General features: G+C 33.7%; 1 protein-coding gene across 1 annotated transcript; it reads right to left on the bottom strand.

Moving 5' to 3' along the window:
• Nucleotides 1-16,871: 16,871 nt before the first annotated feature.
• LOC144560817 (putative AMP deaminase) lies at nt 16,872-18,194 on the bottom strand. The gene is made up of 5 exons (XM_078310057.1): nt 17,988-18,194; nt 17,707-17,886; nt 17,153-17,332; nt 17,008-17,075; nt 16,872-16,899 (listed from the first exon to the last, which is right to left on the bottom strand). Exons 1-5 carry the CDS (start codon nt 18,192-18,194, stop codon nt 16,872-16,874), a joined length of 663 nt encoding a protein of 220 aa, XP_078166183.1.
• Between the last annotated feature and the right edge of the window lie 2,178 nt (nt 18,195-20,372).

Here is a 20,372-nt window from a genome sequence, read left to right on the forward strand (position 1 = left end):
TTGTGCGGGGACAATTCAAGAAAAAAAAAGAAATTTTATGTGGGGATAAATGACAAGCATTTATGAGGGGATTATTTATTTAATGGTCCCCAGTTGTATGGGGATAATTCAAAAAAAAAAAATTTTTGTGCGGGGACAACTGATGGATTGATTTGTTTTTTCATAAATAGAGATTATTGCAGATGAATTATTACTTTGCAAATTCAAGATAAATACTTTGATGCTTCAAGTTAAATACTAACAGTTTTCTAAATGTTTATTAATGATAGAGCGGCTCCCCTATGATTTTTTTGGAAGTTTGTGTGGGATTTTTTGTGGGGATAAAGCTTCAGGGATTGTTATTAGGATTCATTAGATAAACATGTATGGCATTATTTTATTTTGTAAAATATTTTAACATCTTAATCCTTTTAATAATCGTTGTAATACATAGTATTAATTTATTATGTAGAATATTTTGAATTAACATGTGAATCTTTTTAATAAAAACATTCTACGGATAGTTTATTCAGTAAAAAAAAGTTCTATATGTGGCTTTCATAATAATAATAAAAAATTAAGACATTACATACTAAGAATAATTAAGTGAGGTGTCATGCTTAAAAAAATGTACTAATTATGTATATTTTTCTTAAAAAATTAAGCAACAAATGAAAATTAATCATTCTAATCATAAATTAAAGGGAGCACCTAGCTATCCCCTTGTAACAATCCCCCAGTCATTAACTACTTCAATAACTACTAACTACCTAGGGGAACCACTTACTATTTGGGGACCACATAATATTTAAAAGATTTTACAACTGGCACGCATAAGTATTCATCTATAATGCAGCAAGTATTCATATATAACACATCAAGTATTCATACCTAATATATCAAGTATTTTAAAAAAAAACTAACACGTTTTTAGAGGTGAGATTTTTTTTTGTTCGTTCAATCTAATCAATATTTCTGACGATCGGTGAGAAATTTTGCAAATCTAAAACCACGAATGTTTTTAACATAATTTTATCTTTAAAATGAGATCCATGATGATATACTTTCGAGTTGTCCGTTGTACAAGTATTCATCCTTATCGTGCAAGTGCAAATATAAAAACTCGACACATCACTCAATTCATCTTTTACACGTTTTTAGAGGTGGTTTTTTTTCTCTGTTCAATCTAACTAATATTTCTGACGATCTGTGAGGAATTTTGCAAATCTAAAACCACGAACGTTTTCTACACAATTTTATCTTTCAAATGAGATCCATGATGATATACTTTCGAGTTGTCCGTTACACAAGTATTCATCTCTTATCGAGAAAGTATTAATCCTCGTCGTGTAAGTGCAAATATAAAAACTAGACACATCACTCATCCATCATTTATACATTTTTAGAGGTGAGATTTTTCTCTCCGTTCAATCTAACCAATATTTCTGACGATCTGTGAAGAATTTTGCAAATCTAAAACCACGGACGTTTTCTACACAATTTTATCTTTGAAATGAGATCCATGATGACATATTTTCGAGTTGTCCATTGCACAAGTATTAATATCTTGTCACGCAAGTATTCATACCTAAGATATTAAGTTTTCATTTATACACATTGAAGTATTCATTTCTAAAACATCAAATATTCATTCATATATCTCTATTTTTTTTTTCAAAATTTATTTTTATGTCATTTATTTAATACGCAGTGGCCTAATTCACCATTAATAAAGCTTTGTTCTTTGCAAAACTCGCTACTCTATGAGGAAGGGGAACATAAACATGAAATGAATTAATTGCATATACATATACAAAATTATTTTTATACGATCGACAGTGACGGATCTAACCCGGTAGAGACGTGCTCTAGTATTCATTCATACACATTAAAGTATTCATTCATACACGTTGAAGTATTCATTCCTGGCAGAGGCGTACTTGATTGGGATGGAGTGACGGATGATCTCCGACAGAACGTTCGCTAGAGCGGGAGCAGCAGGCATAGAGAAAAAAACCGAGGTGAAAGTGTAAGAGGGAAAAAGCTTATTGTATTTACCATTTCGAGGTGGGAGAGGGAGGGGAGCTTATCGATGAAAGAGGTGGGAAGCGGAGGTGGGAGAAGAAGATGGAGGTGAAAGAGAAAAATGGAGGTGAAAGAGAAAGAAAGAAAGATGAAAGAAATAAAGGTTGTTAAAAATAGTAGTTATAGTTATAGTTAAAATAGAAAGTTAGTTGGGAGATTAAATGGGGGATGGATAGGTGGGGGAAATTATAATTACCCAAAAAAAAATATTGAATGTCTGCTTCTATTCAGATAGAGATAATGGGTTTAAAATCCAAATATTGCTACGTAATCCGCTAATCAAGTGATCAATCGCGAAATCAAGATCCAACAGTTTAAACTGCCCATCAGACCGAGCTTAGTCCGATGAGCATCGGACACCCCCGCTCCCTATTATAATGTGTCTAAGTGGATAAATTAAAATTTTTAGAATTGCAAATTTAGTGTAGTGGTATGAGTTTGTCTCTATATAAAGAAGTCGCATGTTTAATTCTCGTGATAGAAATTTAAAGATGTTGTGGTGTACAAGGACTTTTTATTAAAAAAAAAAATCAGTACGAAGTCTACCCGTCAAAATTAAAAGGTTGTTTAGTTAATTTTAATATATTTATTTTTAACATTTTTAACCACTTGACTCTATATAAAATTGATTCAAAATTTTTAATTTTTTTACATGCAAACTCATCACTCGTAAGTTATATAGGTCAGTTTCAACAATTTGAATTTGTTTGAGTTAATTCAATATATTTGGGTTGTTTTTAATGGGTATTAAGAATTCATAGAAATCAACTATTAACATGAAATATGTACAATAATGGTAATATCGTTTCAATTTTTATCAGAATAAAATGAAATTTCATTTCTTAGTTCGTTGCATAAAGAAAATGAACTTTTCTTTGATAATTTATAAATTTTCTTCGTGTTCATTATTTAAAATATTATCTTTGTTAGAAGAAGACGATGACATTCTGACACATTGCTTCCGTTATTACCTTTTTGCTTTTCATTTGGATTAATTCGAACGAGAAGTCAATATGTTTTCAAGTCAAGATAAGTAATATATAGTGTACACACGAAATACATTTAATTAAAAATGCTTGGGGTCTATTCTATATATGCCATGATGATAGTTGGAGTTTATATTATTTTTCTTGTTCGTAGTTATCGTTTACCAAGTACTCTCTATGCACCAACCAATATATTTTCAATTAAAATATGCATTCCGTCTATTCTATATAAGATAGTTGGAGTTTATTGTTGTTTCTTAATTCTTATTTATAGCTGTCGTTTACAAAGTCCCTTTATTTCTTTTTATTCTGAAGTACATATTATGCCATTCAGAAATGAGCTATATATCTAAAATCATTAATTGAAAAAAGAAAATAGAGTAGGGAAACATTCTCTTTTTTTTGAAGTAATTAGAAGTCAATAGTCACTGTGCATCATTATGTTATATAAAGTTTTTTTTTCTCAAGTCAACACCTTATACATATATACAGTGTACTCCACTGTACATATTGCATAGAATTTGAACCATTCATCATAAATTTTAAAAAGATATCGGTCTTAAAAGTAAAAATGCTATAATTTAGCGTGTCTTTAAAAATCAACCAGCTTAAGAGTTCGAATGCTGCTTATCTGATTAAATATTTGAGAGATTATGTAAAGCTTCCTTAAAAGCAAGGAAAACTGTAATTATTAGATAATCGAGTCTTGACATCTTCAAATTTGATCTTTATTTATTGGTTATAAATGCTTGTTTAGGAACGCTAATTATCCAGCTAACGCATTTAAAATCAAATTCAAAATTGAAAATTATGGATGTGTCCCCTAAAACTTATATTATTATATATTTTCCATCAAGATTGTAATTTTTTTTTCCGTCCAAAATCATATACTTCAATAATATCCCTAATTCTGATGTTACCTAATTAATCTGATTCATATTGCTAATTAATTGATAAAAAAAAATTACTGCCATATATGCATGTTCATATATACAACCGCAGTTGTCTTCCTAATGAGCTGAGCCAGTTTATGAGCCAATGAGTTGAACAACTCAATTTTTTATAATGAATTAGACTCTAAACTGAAAAAAGCTCGACTCGACTCTACTTAAATATTATGGCTTAATCCGAGCCGACTCGTGAGTCGGGCCTCCGAGGCTATTTCAAAAACTATTGTGTTTATTTCAGTTATAGTAAGTATACATTCTACTTTCAATAAGTGTTCAAAAATGACTACCATGCATGTTCATATATACAATCACAGTTGTCTTTCTAAAGTAGAGCTGCTAATGAGCCGAGCCGGTTCATGAGCCAATGAGTTGAACAACTCAATTTTTTATATTGAATCAGACTCTAAACTAAAAAAAGCTCAACTCGACTCGACTCAAATATTATGGCTTAATCCGAGCCGAGCTGAGCCGACTCGCGAGTTGGGTCTCCGAGGCTATTTCAAAAAATATTGTGTTTATTTCAGTTATAGTAAGTATACATTCTACTTTCAATAAGTGTTCATTATGAGCCAATTGTCACGTCCCGACAATAGGATCGACAACCTGCCGTGCTCATTAGCACAAGGCGATTTAATTATCTAACATAATCATAAATATACATACATTACCAATGATAAAGATAGGAGCCACAATAAATGATGGAACTTTCTTTAAGTTCATTCATGTAATCAACAAATCGAAAATAAACCTATTATGGTACAATAATATACAAACGAAATACCATAGCAGATTTATTTGAAGTAAACAAATAGCCTTCTATGTGGCAAGTCTCGCAAATCTTGAAGTTCTACAAGTCGTTTTCGTTTCTTGTCCGTTGTACCTAGAACCCACAAAGTGGAACAGTGAGAGATTGAAATCTCCCAGTGCAGTATTCAGTTCCAGTCGAGTTATCCTCAAATCCGACCAACTGAAACTGAAACAGCACCGAGCATCAAAATATAGACTACAATAATAATATAAGAATCAAAGAATCTAAGTTGCCAACTATAATCAGTCAAGAAACATAAATTTAAGTTTACTTTAAGAAATGCTCAAATACCGCGAAAGGAATTTAGCAAGCTAGAGAGACAATTGATAAACCATAACAATCAAGCATAATGAAATATTATAATATGCAATGCTCATGTCCAATAGACTTAAAAGTTCAATCTAAATTTAGTTATGCATCCCTGTCATATGATCATGCTTTATTAACAAACAATTATATTAAATGCAATACAGTTCATACATAGTTACAAAGGTAAGGGTAATACCATAGTATGGTGGGGCAATTCACACAGAGCGCTCTATGCCTCGATCATGCGCTACACATAACAACGCCTACATGACCCGATCGCGCGCTACACATAACAGCGCCTACGCGATCGACTGAAACTCATTTTTGGTTTTAAGTCATGCGCTACACATAACAGCGCCTACATGACCTCAATCACGCGCTACACATAACAGCGCCTACATGATCGACAGATTTCAGAATTGAGTTCAAGCATGCGCTACACATAACAACACCTACGTGCTTGAAGAATTGCCCACCATACTAATCGTTTTGGCCTACATTTTATGAATGCAACATTATATCAAAATTCATTTGGTTCTGACTTAATTCTTTTATAACAACACAATCACGTGCTACACATAACAGCGCCTACGTGATTGACTAAATTTCACAACTAAGTGTAAGTCATGCGCTACACATAACAGCGCCTACATGACTTCGATCACGCGCTACACATAACAGCGCCTACGTGATCATTCCACTCTAGAATTCAGCTTCAAGCATGCGCTACACATAACAGCGCCCCTACATGCTTGAAGGCTATTCATTACATATAACCATTTCAGCCTACAATCAAGCAATTCTTATATATTCATCGATTTCAACAAGTTCTTTAAATTCTAGCACAATTATTTACAAAGTCTCATGTACATCAATTTTACTTTTAAAATCATAATACATAAGACAAACCTCGTTTAATTTCAAAGATAGTTATAGGATAATATAGTCATGGCATCATAGGATATATATATATATATATATATATATATATATAGAGTTAGGCTGGGGTGCTATGGATAGCATAGTGGCCTCTATGCTACGGCTCAATATTCGAGTTTTCAAAATCCAAACGGTCGATCCGAACCGTTCATCTTATTCTCCATATTAATATCTGCTTGGAGACCAAATTTTATAATTTTCTGAATTTTTTTACTATTTATTAAGCCACTTTGAAAATCGCTAATCCAACGGTTTTACTGTTTTGTGCAGCCACCGTTGGATCAATAATTTTGTAAAATACTTAAAGATGCTTTCTGGCAGATTGACAAACTATAACTAATATTATTTGGGAAATCTTTTGAAAGCAGTTTGCACCTCAGAATTGTAACTTGCTGATAATGAAATCCCCAGTGCACCTGCCCACTATAAAAATAAAAAGGCCAAGAACGAACATGCCCGACTTTCTATTTGACTGAACTTGGGACTGTGTGTGCTAAGCAAGCGGCTTCGGAGTTCGGACGGGAACAAGAAAGAAAAATAATCTCTATGCTTTAGTTCCCTGGGCTGGGCGGCCTCCAAGGCCTTAACTTGATAAAACCTTACTTGAGCCCATCTCCAGGGGGGCCATGTCTTGTATGCATTAATATAGTTGGTTTTGAACTTATACAGTTATACTTCCTTTATTACGTAATAAAACATATTATATGCTTGATATTGAACTTATGATTTAAAATAAAATATATTATCTTAGCTAGTCGACTTCAAATGATTGCCGGATTGCTCAACAGTCAGCAATTATTATTGAAATCTAGTAATGGATTACACCCAAATCGAATAAATTCATCTTTGTTAGAAGATCATTCTTTTTGCTGAAATAGTAGGTACTTTTAACTACGTTGAAAGTTAAACATGCTTTACATATTTTTTTAAAAAGGACAATTAAAAGGTATAATGAACTTTTGGTGGCCAGGAAACCATGAAAAGTTTAAAGAAAATTTACTTTATTTGATAGTCTAATGGTTATTGTTGTTGTGTATGTTTCTCATCTCATCATATATTTTCATCATGCTTAATTTAGCAGAATGTATGACTCCTATTTAAGAGTTCTTTGTTTCACTGCTGTCATTGATGGTTTTCATATTCGTCTTTGTATCGTGGGAGAAGCATTCAAACGCCAGGTGTTTCCTTTGCCAACTCGTGATCCGGGTAAAGACCAAACAAGTAGAGGTACCATTCTTTTAAGATGGTAAAAGATACACTCAGCTGCCGCGGACTCTCCTTTCAAATATTCTCTCAATTTTCTTCAAAATGCCACAAGAAAATCTCGTAAATAAAATACAACAAAAAATGAATTCAGTTGGATGGGAAGATAAAACAGAAATAATTAACAAGTCACGGCCAATTAAGCTTTGGCAAACTTCTACCGGTCTGGCACACGAAACAACACATCTAATGAGAAGCAAGCAAACAAGCCAGCAATTCCTCAGCTAACTAATGCAATAGAAAAAATGGTAAAAAATAGTAAACAGTAATAATTGAAACGTACCTTGCATAAAATCTAGCAAGAAGAATACCTAAATCAAATCAAACAGATTTGCAGTTTAGTTACCTTCAAAATTAATGCCCTCAAGTTGTGCTTCTCAGCTCAGCTACCGCGGTCTCCTCCCTTCAAATATTCTCTCAGCTTTCTTCAAAATGCCGCAAGAAAATTCCTTAAAATAAAATACAACAAAAACTGAATTAAGTTGGATGGGAAGATAAAACAGAAATAACTAACAAGTCACGGCCAATTAAGTTTTGGTTGACTTCTACCGGTCTGGCACACGAAACAACACATCTAATGAGAAGCAAGCAAACAAGCCAGCAATTACTCAGCTAACTAATGCAATAGAAAAAAGATAAAAAATAGTAAACAATAATAATTGAAACGTACCTTGCATAAAATCTAGCAAGAAGAATACCTGAATCAAACCAAACAGATTTGCAGTTTAGTTACCTTCAAAATTAATGCCCTCAAGTTGCAAATATGAAAAGCAATATGTGAAATTTGATTGTAATATAATATATAAATAGTATGTAAACTTACTCAGAGAGCAATTTTGTAAGCTTATTGACAAAAGCTTCCAAATCAAGTGCCTCGTCATAGTTGCCATTACGTATACATCTGAAATTAGAAGCAAGTTCTATCATACAATTCTTAAATAGAAAAAAGTTAAAGAGGTTTATGTTCCCAAATATAATCTAGAGTATTTGTAAGTAACCTCCTACATATTTTTGGTTAATTTTCTCTGTCATGGTTGCTCAACTAAGTTGATTCACGATAATGCCATGAATGAGGATCAAATTAGCATGTTTTGAACCAATACCTTTGGAATTGGATCTCTTATTGTTATTCATTATTTGAGCATCAACATCTAAGTTTACTTCACTTGATTGTACTTCAATTTTAGCTCAAGAAAAAAGGCCCCATCACAACGGTGGCACAAAGTTGCATTTAATAATGAGAAAAGAGTTAACACGTACGTGTCCATGAGTTGTGGAATCTCAAGAAGGTCAAGTATTGTGCTGTGATTAGCCAATAATATTTGGTTCAGCCTCCTTTCTTCTACAATCTGTTGAGAGGACTCGATAAACTCTGTGCAGCCAGATGTCAGATTTGGGATCTCTGAAATCTGCACAGGTTAAAGAAAGATGCATTTATGTGTGTACATATATCACACAGAGCTACAATCAATTGAGCTAGTCACTTGGATGCCAACCCAACAATTCACCAAAAAAAGGAAACAATAATGGTATGAAGCCTAGAAGGTCGAACAGGAATGGTTCATTAGCACTTAAAATTAAATCTGATACACAGCTGGAACATACAGGCTCGACTGTACACTCACTACTAAATAGGGGTATTTTTGTCAAGTTAACCTATACAATGTTTTATTTGTACTATCACTTAAAATAGTATGAATGTACTAAAGCAAAAAAAGAGCATACATGCCGTAACATAGACATCAAATCCAAGCTTTGCAATTATAGTAGCATCTATAATTTTAGGTTCCATACCTCCAGTACTGTCATGAACAACAATTGTTATCTTAACTGCTCAAGCAAAGAAGAATACTTTTTATTGCCAAAAGGCTATTCAATAGTTGAATCACTAAAAGATGGATATATTAAAAAGAGTAAAAAAGTACCTATTTCTTTAAGAAGAACTACATCCGGATCAGAAGGTGGTCGATCCCACTCACTTTGCTTCCTTCCATATATAGATATTCTATATTATGCCATCTAATAATCAAGTAAAAAAGAAAAAGAGGAAAAGAAGGTACAAAAGTTGAGAAATGTGAGTCACAATAGCGAGTTCTACCAGAAAAGTTATTACAAAGAATGGAATATGAAGAAGCATTCCAGTTAGTACTACAATATACTATCTTAATTTACCAATGTTTTAATGATTGAATACTTTTCACTTTATGATAATCCACAAAGGCATAGCGCAAAATGCTTTTCTTCTGTAATATAGAATGTGATTATTATCAATTAGCCAAAAAGAAAAGTGATACCTGATATTTGCTCCCAGAAAGATCTGAAAAAACTTGTTTTGTCAATTCAGCAAGAAAACAACCTATATGGAGCCAAATAGCAACATAATTAAGCAACTAAATTCCCTACTCATAAAAAATAATCTTAAAACAAAAAGATTTTTCCTTTAGACAATATTTTCTGAGCAGTGTACCTTGAATAAGATTGTCCTGTTTAAGGAAAATCTCTCTGAGCCGACTTTGACCACAAGGATTGCATTTTAGGTTGAACTTGTCAAAACGGTGAAAGGTTTTCTTATCAGCATGGACATCTAACAAGTCAATGTTATAATATTCAGTTATTCTATTTCTAGAACCTATTTATGGAATTCCTATTTTGAGTAACCTATTTATTAAACATATCAATTTATATATATATATATATATATATATATATTTGGAGAATGGTTACATGAATTATAATTGGATATCTATTTATGGATTAACCGCCCACTCATCCCCACTCATATCGTTGATGGATAGAATGAGTGTTGGGTATAAATAAGAGTCCTGGCTGATCCTCTCTCTACATATATTCACATACAACCATTAAAAGGATTTTTCTCTCCATTAGCAAAAGTGAAACAGAGCGAGAGAGAGAAATCGACCCGGCGCAACCTCGAAGGATCTAGGGTTTGCGATCATCATTGAAGTACTTGCTTGTTGACCACCATGAATGCTAGAGGTACGCTTATGTATTATGTTTTAATTTAATTATAGTATTTAATGTAATATCATGTTGTTTCAAGTTCTTGGGATCTTTAATGGTCTTTTGCTCTTATGATGCATTTTCTAATGCATAATTAAAGATGATCAAAGTGCTTATGTTCATGTAGTAATTCTACTTACATGTGGTATCAGAGCCTTGCTTGGAAACTTCATAATATTCATTAAATTTCTGTAATTAAACTATTATAGATTAATCTATAAAATTAGAACTTGTAAAATTGATAATCCCCAATTGAATTGCAAGTTTCCGGGGAAGTTAGGGTTAGACTTGAAAGAATAATTTGAATGATTATTTTATGTGATATGATATTTAATCATCATATAGATATTGAATTGAATTGCGTGTTAATTCATAAGGCATTAAGGATACTCCCAAAGGTAGGTCTGCCGCCCTTATGATTAAACACATTAAAAGTGCAAGCAACTTCCGTTATTATGTAAAATTGTGTATGCCCAAAGGTAGCACAATAGAACACCAACGAAATTGCTAATTAAAGTGCTTCAATAATGTAGTTTTATTTATTTTTCTTTTCTTTTATTGCTATTGTATTAAATCATGAGACATTAAGTATACTCCCAAAGGTAGATACGTCGTTCTTATGATTTACACATTAAAGTTGCAAGTAATTTACGTTATTATCAATTGTGTATGTCCAAAGGTGGCACGATGAGACACTAATAAAATTACTAATTAAAGTGTTATATAATATATATTAGATATATTATATTATTAGGTTGTAGATCTTAATTTGTTAGGATCTAGTGTTATATAATATATATTAGATATATTATATTATTAGGTTGTAGATCTTAACTTGTTAGGATCTAGTGTTATATAATATATATTAGATATATTATATTATTAGGTTGTAGATCTTAATTAGCCCCAAAGGGTGATTAGGGTTTATCTTACGTCACTGCTCCTAAATCTGAATTAAAGTTAAATTAGAAGATTCAAAGCATTAACGAACATCTTCTAATATCTCTTCCTAATTATACTTACATTAAAGCCTTCTTACCTCTTAAAGTGTTCTTTCTTTACTATCTCCCTAATAAAAGTTAAAATAAGAATAATTACTTAAAGTTTAACTAATAATAAACAAGAGAATTTTCTTAACTCAAAAAAAAAAAAACCTTTAGTAAGAGCTGTTGTACTAACTTAAGAATGAAGCAATGTCTAGGAAAGTCGGAACTCGTAGCAGAGCCAAGTGCTCCCTGACTTTCCTGGTTGTGATTTCAAGACTTAGACAACTGGCCGAACAGGTTATGAAGATAAATAACAAGGATATTAAAAGTTTCACGTAAGGATTTTCTTTAGTTTCTTGTCATATTGTCAAGTTTGATCTTAAAGGTAGATGCAAAGAAGCTTTATCCTAAAGAATTAGAGTAATTATTTTACAAAATAAGATGAAAATATCTATTTTATAATTACCACTTGAAATCTAATTATTCTTCATAATTTTTTCTAAATAAAGGTTTCACTCCTGCCGGTGCCGGATTCGCATCAATGGTTCAGTCAGTTGTGACCTTTAATGGACTCAACTTTACAGAATGGGATGAACAAGTGCAGTTTACACTTGGCTCAATGGATCTTGAGGATGCCATCCTAACCAAAAAGCCCGCTGCTCTTACTAACTCTAGCAGCGTTGAAGAAAGGGCTCTAATGGCTGGTTGGGAGAAACAGGACAGAATGGCATTGATGTTTCTTAAGATGACTGTGGCAACTAATGTCAAAATTTCGCTTCTAACTACTGAAAGTGCCAAGGACTTTTTAGAAAGTGTTAAAGCACGATCTCAAAGTGCTGATAAGAGTGTTGCAAGTACGCTAATGTCAAAACTGACCACCATGAAATATGATGGCAGTCTTACTATGCACCAGCACATACTTGAGATGACATCCTTAGCCTCAAAACTCAAGGGTGTCGGGATGACCGTGGAGGAACCATTTTTGGTTCAGTTTATAATCAATTCTTTGCCTTTTGATCAGTATGGACCATTCCAAATGAACTACAACACACTTAAAGATAAGTGGACAGTTCATGAATTGTCTGGAATGTTGATCCAAGAGGAGCAAAGAATCAAATATAACAAGCCTCCCGTGGTCCACCTTGTGAACCATAATGGCGCTAGCACAAGCAACGTCAAGAAATCAGGTGGTGGAAAAGGAAAGAAAAAGGGTTCCCCGACCCAGAAAGATTCTAAAGGAACATTAAAAAAGACAAGCAAGGAAAGGTGCAACTTTTGCAAAAAAGTTGGGCATTTCCAGAAAGATTGCATGAAGCGTCGCAAATGGTTCGAAAAGAAAGGTATGAATAGTGCCTTAGTATGTTTTGAATCTCATTTTATTGATGTTCCTAATAACATCTGGTGGTTTGATTCTGGTTCTAGCACTCACATTTCTAATAACATGCAGGGATTCCTTTCAATCCAGACCACAAGTCTAAAGTAGAGATCAGTGATGACCGGAAGTAAAGAAAGAGTACCAGTTGCGGGAGTTGGAACGTATCGACTCATTACTGACACCGGCTGTACTTTAGATTTACTTCATACACTTTATGTACCTACTTTTAGTAGGAATTTAATCTCTGTATCTAAACTTGATAATTTTGGCTATGAAGTTAATTTTGGTTCAAATTGTTGCTATGTATGTAAAAACAATTGTGTGATTGGTAATGGAATTTTAGTTGATGGATTTTACAAGCTTTGTCTTGATAATGTTTTTGTCCAATCTCTATGTACTGTGTATTTTAACGTAGGAATTAAACGAGCTAACATAAATGATAATTCGGCTTACTTGTGGCATAAAAGACTTGGTCATATATCCAAAGACCGAATCCAACGTCTTGAAAAGAACGAGGTTCTTCCGAACTTAGACTTTACAAATTTTGGAACATGTATTGATTGTATTAAAGGGAAACAAACCAAACAATCAAAGAAAGACGCCACAAGAAGTTCACAATTATTAGAAATTATCCATACTGATATCTGTGGTCCGTTTGACGTCCCCTCCTTTAGTAAAGAAAAATACTTCATCACCTTTATTGATGATTACTCACGTTACGGATTCATTTACCTTTTGCATGAAAAATCTCAATCAGTTGACGCTCTCGAAATTTTCATCACTGAGGTTGAAAGGCAACTGGAACGAAAAGTGAAGATTATTAGATCTGACCAGGGTGGTGAGTATTATGGAAAGTATGACGAATCGGGTGAAAATCCTGGTCCATTCGCTAAATTTTTAGAAAAGCGAGGCATTGCTGCGCAATACACAATGCCAGGCACACCACAACAAAATGGTGTCGCCGAACGTAGGAATCACACTTTAATTGAAATGGTTAGAAGCATGTTAAGTCATGCTAATGTACCTAAGTATTTGTGGATGTACGCTTTAAAGATAGCCATGTATTTGTTGAATAGAGTTCCTAGTAAGTCCTTTGAAACTACTCCTTTTGAGTTATGGACGGGAAGGAAACCGAGTTTAAGGCATTTACACGTTTGGGGCTGTCCAGCGGAAGTAAGAATTTACAATCCACATGAAAAGAAATTGGATTTCTGAACCATCAGTGGTTATTTTATTGGTTATCCAGAAAAATCAAAGGGATACTGTTTTTATTGTCTTAACCATAGTACAAGAATTGTAGAATCCAGAAATGCTAAATTCATCAAAAATGATGAAAACAGTGGGAGTTCAAGTCAACCAAGTGTTGACATTCAGGAAGTCACGCGGCAAGACATTGTACCTATTATTGTACAAGTGCCCATGATTTCGAAAAGAGCTGTTCCAAATGTTGCTCCGCAACTTAATGTCAATTTGGAACAACAAACTGAGAATGAGGAAATTCCCATAAATGATGTCGTTAACGAAGAGATAGTACAACCCCAGCCTATTGAATTGAGACGCTCCGCACGTGAGCGTAAACAAAATCAAATAGATGATTATGTGTACTTCAATGAATTAGAAATTGATTCAAGTACTGACGACCCCGTTTCCTACACTAAAGCCATACAAAGTGAAGACTCAGAACATTGGGTAAATGCTATGAAAGAAGAGATAAAATCAATGGATAAAAATCAAGTTTGGGATCTCGTTGATTTGCCTCACGGTTCCAAGAAAGTTGGATGTAAATGGATCTTCAAGATCAAACGTGATTCTAAAGGCAAAATCGAACGATATAAAGCCAGACTTGTTGCCAAAGGTTTTACTCAGAAAGACGGCATTGACTACAATGAAACCTTTTCGCCTGTCTTGAAAAAGGATTCTCTCAGAATAGTCTTAGCTTTGGTAGCTCATTATGACTTAGAGCTACATCAAATGGATGTCAAGACAGCTTTTCTAAACGGCGAGTTAGAGGAAGAAGTGTACATGGATCAGCCCGAGGGCTTTTCAATTGGGGGGAAGGAACACAATGTTTGCAAATTGAAAAGGTCACTATATGGGCTAAAACAAGCCTCACGACAATGGTATCTTAAGTTCAACGATGTTATTACGTCTTTTGGTTTTAAAGAAAACATCGTTGACCGTTGTATATATACCAAAGTCAGTGGAAGTAAGATAATGTTTCTAGTCTTATATGTTGACGATATTTTGTTGGCCACTAATGATCTTGGTATGTTATATCAAACCAAGAAATTTCTATCAAAGAATTTTGAAATGAAAGATATGGGTGAGGCAAACTATGTGATCGGAATTGAAATATTCCGCGATAGATCACAAGGATTGTTAGGTTTGTCTCAGAAAGCATATATAAATAAAATTCTTGAGAGATACAATATGGATAAATGCTCAAGTGGATCAGTGCCAATTCAGAAAGGGGACAAGTTTGGATTGTTTCAATGTCCTAAGAACGAATTGGAGAAATCAGAAATGAAAAACATCCCTTATGCGTCTGTGGTTGGTAGCCTAATGTATGCCCAGACATGTACAAGACCAGACATAAGCTTTGCCGTAGGCATACTTGGCAGATTTCAAAGCAACCCAGGGATGGAACATTGGAAAGCGGCGAAAAAGATACTCCGCTATCTTCAAGGAACGAAGAATCTTATGTTAACCTACAGGAAGACCGATTGCTTAGAAATAATCGGATACTCAGATTCAGATTATGCCGAATGCGTTGACACACGCAAGTCCACAGCCGGCTTTGTGTATCTATTAGCAAGAGGTGCAGTCTCATGGAAAAGTGCGAAGCAGACTATTATTGCTGCATCCACTATGGAAGCCGAATTCGTGGCTTGCTTTGAGGCCACGATACAAGGATTATGGCTGCGGAATTTTATTTCAGGGCTTGGGTATGTTGACAATATCGCCAAGCTGCTAAAAATTTATTGTGACAACGCCGCAGCAGTCTTCTTCAGTAAGAACGATCGGTACTCTAAAGGTGCCAAGCACATGGAAATAAAGTACCTGGTTGTGAAAGAAGAAGTGCAGAAGCAAACAATTACGATTCAACATATAAGCACCGACAAAATGATAGATGATCCCTTAACCAAAGGATTAGCGCCCAAGACATTTATGGAGCATGTTGTAAATATGGGCTTAGTTGAGCGTGCATGATTTTGTTATTTGTAAAACTTTGAATTAATATTATTAAAGAGTTCATTGTTTGTTTGTTTCTATTTGATTGTTATTTACTTATGTTGGTATACCTTATTGTTATATTTAAATAATAATCAGTTCTTTGCAAGAACATTTAAATGGATCATTATGTTAAAGCCCTTATGGTTTATATTAATTGGGATTAATATTGTGGTACATGGAAGGGAATGAGTCGATATACTGACTCACAACCGCCATGACTCATTTTGATTTTGATTAAGGATAAACATTATGTCATACCGAAATTATGGAATATATTGCATATATATTATCACTAGTCTTAAAGTTCATATATGTTATTAAAGTTATATTCATTACGAATTACTGAATAAGTGGGAGAATGTTAGAATATTCAGTTATTCTATTTCTAGAACCTATTTATGGAATTCCTATTTTGAGTAACCTATTTATTAAACATATCCATTTATATATATATATATATATATATATATATATATATATAGATATATATATTTGGAGAATGGTTACATGAATTATAATTGGATATCTATTTATGGATTAACCGCCCACTCATCCCCACTCATATCATTGATGGATAGAATGAGTGTTGGGAATAAATAAGAGTCCTGGCTGATCCTCTCTCTACATATATTCACATACAACCATTAAAAGGATTTTGCTCTCCATTAGCAAAAGTGAAACAGAGCGAGAGAGAGAAATCGACCCGGCGCAACCTCGAAGGATCTAGGGTTTGCGATCATCGTTGAAGTACTTGCTTGTTGACCACCATGAATGCTAGAGGTACGCTTATGTATTATGTTTTAATTTAATTATAGTATTTAATGTAATATCATGTTGTTTCAAGTTCTTGTGATCTTTAATGGTCTTTTGCTCTTATGATGCATTTTCTAATGCATAATTAAAGATGATCAAAGTGCTTATGTTCATGTAGTAATTCTACTTACAGTCAACATTCAGGTCATATCTGAAAAGAAAAGAAAAGAAAAGAAAAGAAAAAACAAATAGTAAGTAATCACCATTAAAATATACTTTGTTGAATAATCCAATTAAAATTGACATTTGCAATCCTCACCCAGTCAAGTCCAAGCTCTCAAAGACCTCCTTCAAGGTCATATAGGTCCCATTTCTAAAAACCACAACCTAAAATAATGCAAATTTTTAGCAACATTTTCAGTTGAAACTGACATAAAAGAACCTAATTATAAGCTAAATCCTACCTCATCATGTTCTTTCCTAAGCTTGGATTTGATAAATCTTAACAGGTGCTTTTGGTTCATGCATGCCAAGTGGTGAACGTGTGTGTCAACCTTTCTGACATTGTAAAAATCACGATGTGGTGCACTTTTTTGGGCAAGGAACTCCTTATCCGCATTAAGCATCAGATGAAACTTAAATTTCTGCATACAAATCATAACCACAAGTAAATAACCAAGTAATAATGAGACGGCTTTAATTTTTGTCTGATTCACCTGGACCATAGTTTGCTCGAGATTTGACACAGCTTGGATCAAATCAGATTTGGGTCAGTAGAGAAGATCATAACCCAACCCCTTTAGAACTTAGCTTGGCATTATTGTTAAAATAAAAGGCACAAAGTATACTCCATAAATGGACCAGTCAGTTCAATCCAACCCAGTTTAAACTAACCCAACAAGTTAACAGGTAAGATCTAGGCTATTGTTTCACTAGCTAGATGCCAGGTTGGGTATTAACCAAATGCATATCATAAAATCTAATAACCCATTTCCAACCCTAAATGACTATAAATTACATGTTCTAGAAGATTCAAACGGTTGTGACACACAGTCCTGATATTTCCTGCTACAATTACCCCAAGGATGTAATGTAAATCAGTGAAAAAGGTGGTAGCATCAGCCATAGGATAAATTCTCTCCTTGCAATCTTCATCCGTGTACACGTGCACAACACCGTTGACCATTTGAAAATAGTGCTACATTAGGAAAAAAAAAGTTAATACATATACATGAGTCAAGTACACAAGTACATTAAATACCTTCTTTTTTCATATCTAAAGATTATTAAACTACTAACCTCAGTTTTCTCTTCAGGGGTATAGCTGAAAGGATTAGGGTTAGGTTTTGGTGTGCTAGGGTCAATAGTGACTTCCTTCTCCCATGGTGCAACTTCCTCTCTAAAAACATAACTGTCTCTTAACTCAAGACACTTTTGGAGGGTCTTGTACACATCAATTTCATAAACGGTTGCTTTTGCTACAGCAGAAAAATTAGAGGCAATCATATAAGTGAGGCACAGTAGTTTAGGGTTTTAGCTCAAGAGATTAAAGATCTGCCAATTAATACTCCTGTAGTCACAGGAACAATTTAATCAAAAAGAGTAGTCATTACAATTTAATCGAAAACAACTTAATACACTATTCCTACAGATCTACTCCTTATTCTCTTTTACCTATTTCTTCTCTTACAAGAAAAATAGAACCCTCGTACACAAATGAGGTCGATCGTCCTCACCAGCACGCCACACCAAAGTGGCCAACCATCACTGACTCACCGGCTCTAGCTCCTTATTTCTCTTTTGCATTAGTAAATTTGAAGAAATCTTACCAACGAAGAAATGTAGTACTAAACTTGTTTGCTCTCTATTTTATCATCTCTCTATCTGCTCTTTGTTGTTGCTGTTCAATTTCCCCAACCCCGAATAGGGATTTGTCACTATCTTCTCTGTGTTGCATGAAATTAAAATAGAAGAAAATTGAATTGAAAATCATTTTTTGGAAGAAATTTGTAAATTAATAAAAGAAATGCATTAGTAAAGTTGAAGAAATCTTACCAAGGAAGAAATACAGTACTGAACTTGTTTCTTCTCTATTTTATCATATTTGTTTCTTCTATTTTTTGTTGTTGTTGAACTTCCCCAATCCCGATTAGGGTTCTTTCACTATCTTCTTTGTGTTGTGTGTTCGACTCTGCATGAAAATATGCAAAAGTTGTTGATATCTGTTGACTCTATTTTCTAGGGGATGTGGAGATGCGATCCGTTGAATACCACCTGTCAGATTTTGGACCCGACACTAATATCATCAAATGAGACAAACTATAGCAATTTGTTGAAGCATATATCTGTGGAAGACACTGATAAATAGACAAAACATATAGTAAATATTGGATATAACAACTCGGCAATATAATTAATTTGTTCGGACTGAGGAAGAGTGTAACTAAATTGTTTTAAATGTAAATACTATCATTACATCCCATTTTCACTGAAGTCCTTTTACATATTAGCCTATGTATTATCATTACATCCTGTTAGTGAAGTATTGTATATATTAACCTATATACTGTTGTTACATCCCTAATATGTCATTACATAGATATTTGTAATTACTAATTTGGAAGCGAAGGCAACCTCATGCAATCATATATGATGTGTAAATAGTATGAAACAGAGAAGAACTTGCAACCAAATATTGACAATCCAGAAAGTAAATAAAAAAAATTAATGTGCTATGTTATATGAAAATGGCAGCTGTAGCCTGTAAGGCTAAGTGAGGAGAAAAAATTTAACAGAAAGCTTGAAAAAATAAGGATACTGAAATCAAAGTTTTCTGCTGATGAGTTTTCTGTTGATGAGATATGTTATGTGCATGTAATGGGTAATAGCTTCCCACTGATTTTGGTGGTTAATTTCATTTGTACCAGTGATTTTGGTGCTTAATTGCATTTGTACCAGTGATTTTGGGTAATAGCTTACCACTGATTTTGGTGCTTAATTTCATGTAATGGATAATAGCTTACCACTGATTTTGGTGCTTAATTTCATTTGTACCAGTGACCAAGCAATGTCGCACAGTCGCAACAGAGAAATCTGCCCAGCCGCAATGGAGATTACATCTCTAACTGTTCAAACACTGCTGTGTAATTTCCTTCTTTCTGAACCTCCAATTGAGGCAAATGCAAGAGTTGAAAAATTTAGCACAAATTAGCAAATCTGAAAGATTTGGTAAGGACTTGCGGAGGAGAATAGAAATTTGTGTTGGAATTAGGAAAAATCTTACCAGGCGAATACAGCGGGGACCACCAAAGTTGGAGGCGCATATATGTTCTAAACCGAGCAGCGGTTATTGTAGAAGGAGAAGGGAGGGGGAGAAGTGGAAGAGGGGACTAAATGTAAGGATTTCATGTCTATGTCTATGGTGAGAATTTAAAAAAAATTTCTATCATCACTTGGCTTAATACACAAAGAACGTTATTTATATGACAATAGCAAACAATAAACTTCTTAATAGTTTCATTAAGCATCTAATGTGTACTAAATAAAAATAAATAAATTTATTCATTTCTTATACAAGAGGAGATAATAATTTATACCTAAAGAGATTGTCAAATCTCTTGATTAAAGGGAAGTCGATTTCCCTTCTAGATCTCTTGGAAACAACCTCTTCGGTTGAAGCGCCTC

This window comes from Carex rostrata, chromosome 10 (assembly GCF_964058835.1).
Source record: "Carex rostrata chromosome 10, lpCarRost1.2, whole genome shotgun sequence".
Taxonomy (NCBI): Eukaryota; Viridiplantae; Streptophyta; class Magnoliopsida; order Poales; family Cyperaceae; genus Carex; species Carex rostrata.

Coding starts and splice junctions, on each gene's coding strand:
- LOC144560817 (XM_078310057.1), bottom strand. CDS start 18,194: ATGATTGCCTCTAATTTTTCTGCTGTAGCAAAAGCAACCGTTTATGAA. Junction 17,887..17,987: donor CCCCTGAAGAGAAAACTGAG/GTTAGTAGTTTA, acceptor TTCCTAATGTAG/CACTATTTTCAAATGGTCAA. Junction 17,076..17,152: donor TTAGGAAAGAACATGATGAG/GTAGGATTTAGC, acceptor GCATTATTTTAG/GTTGTGGTTTTTAGAAATGG.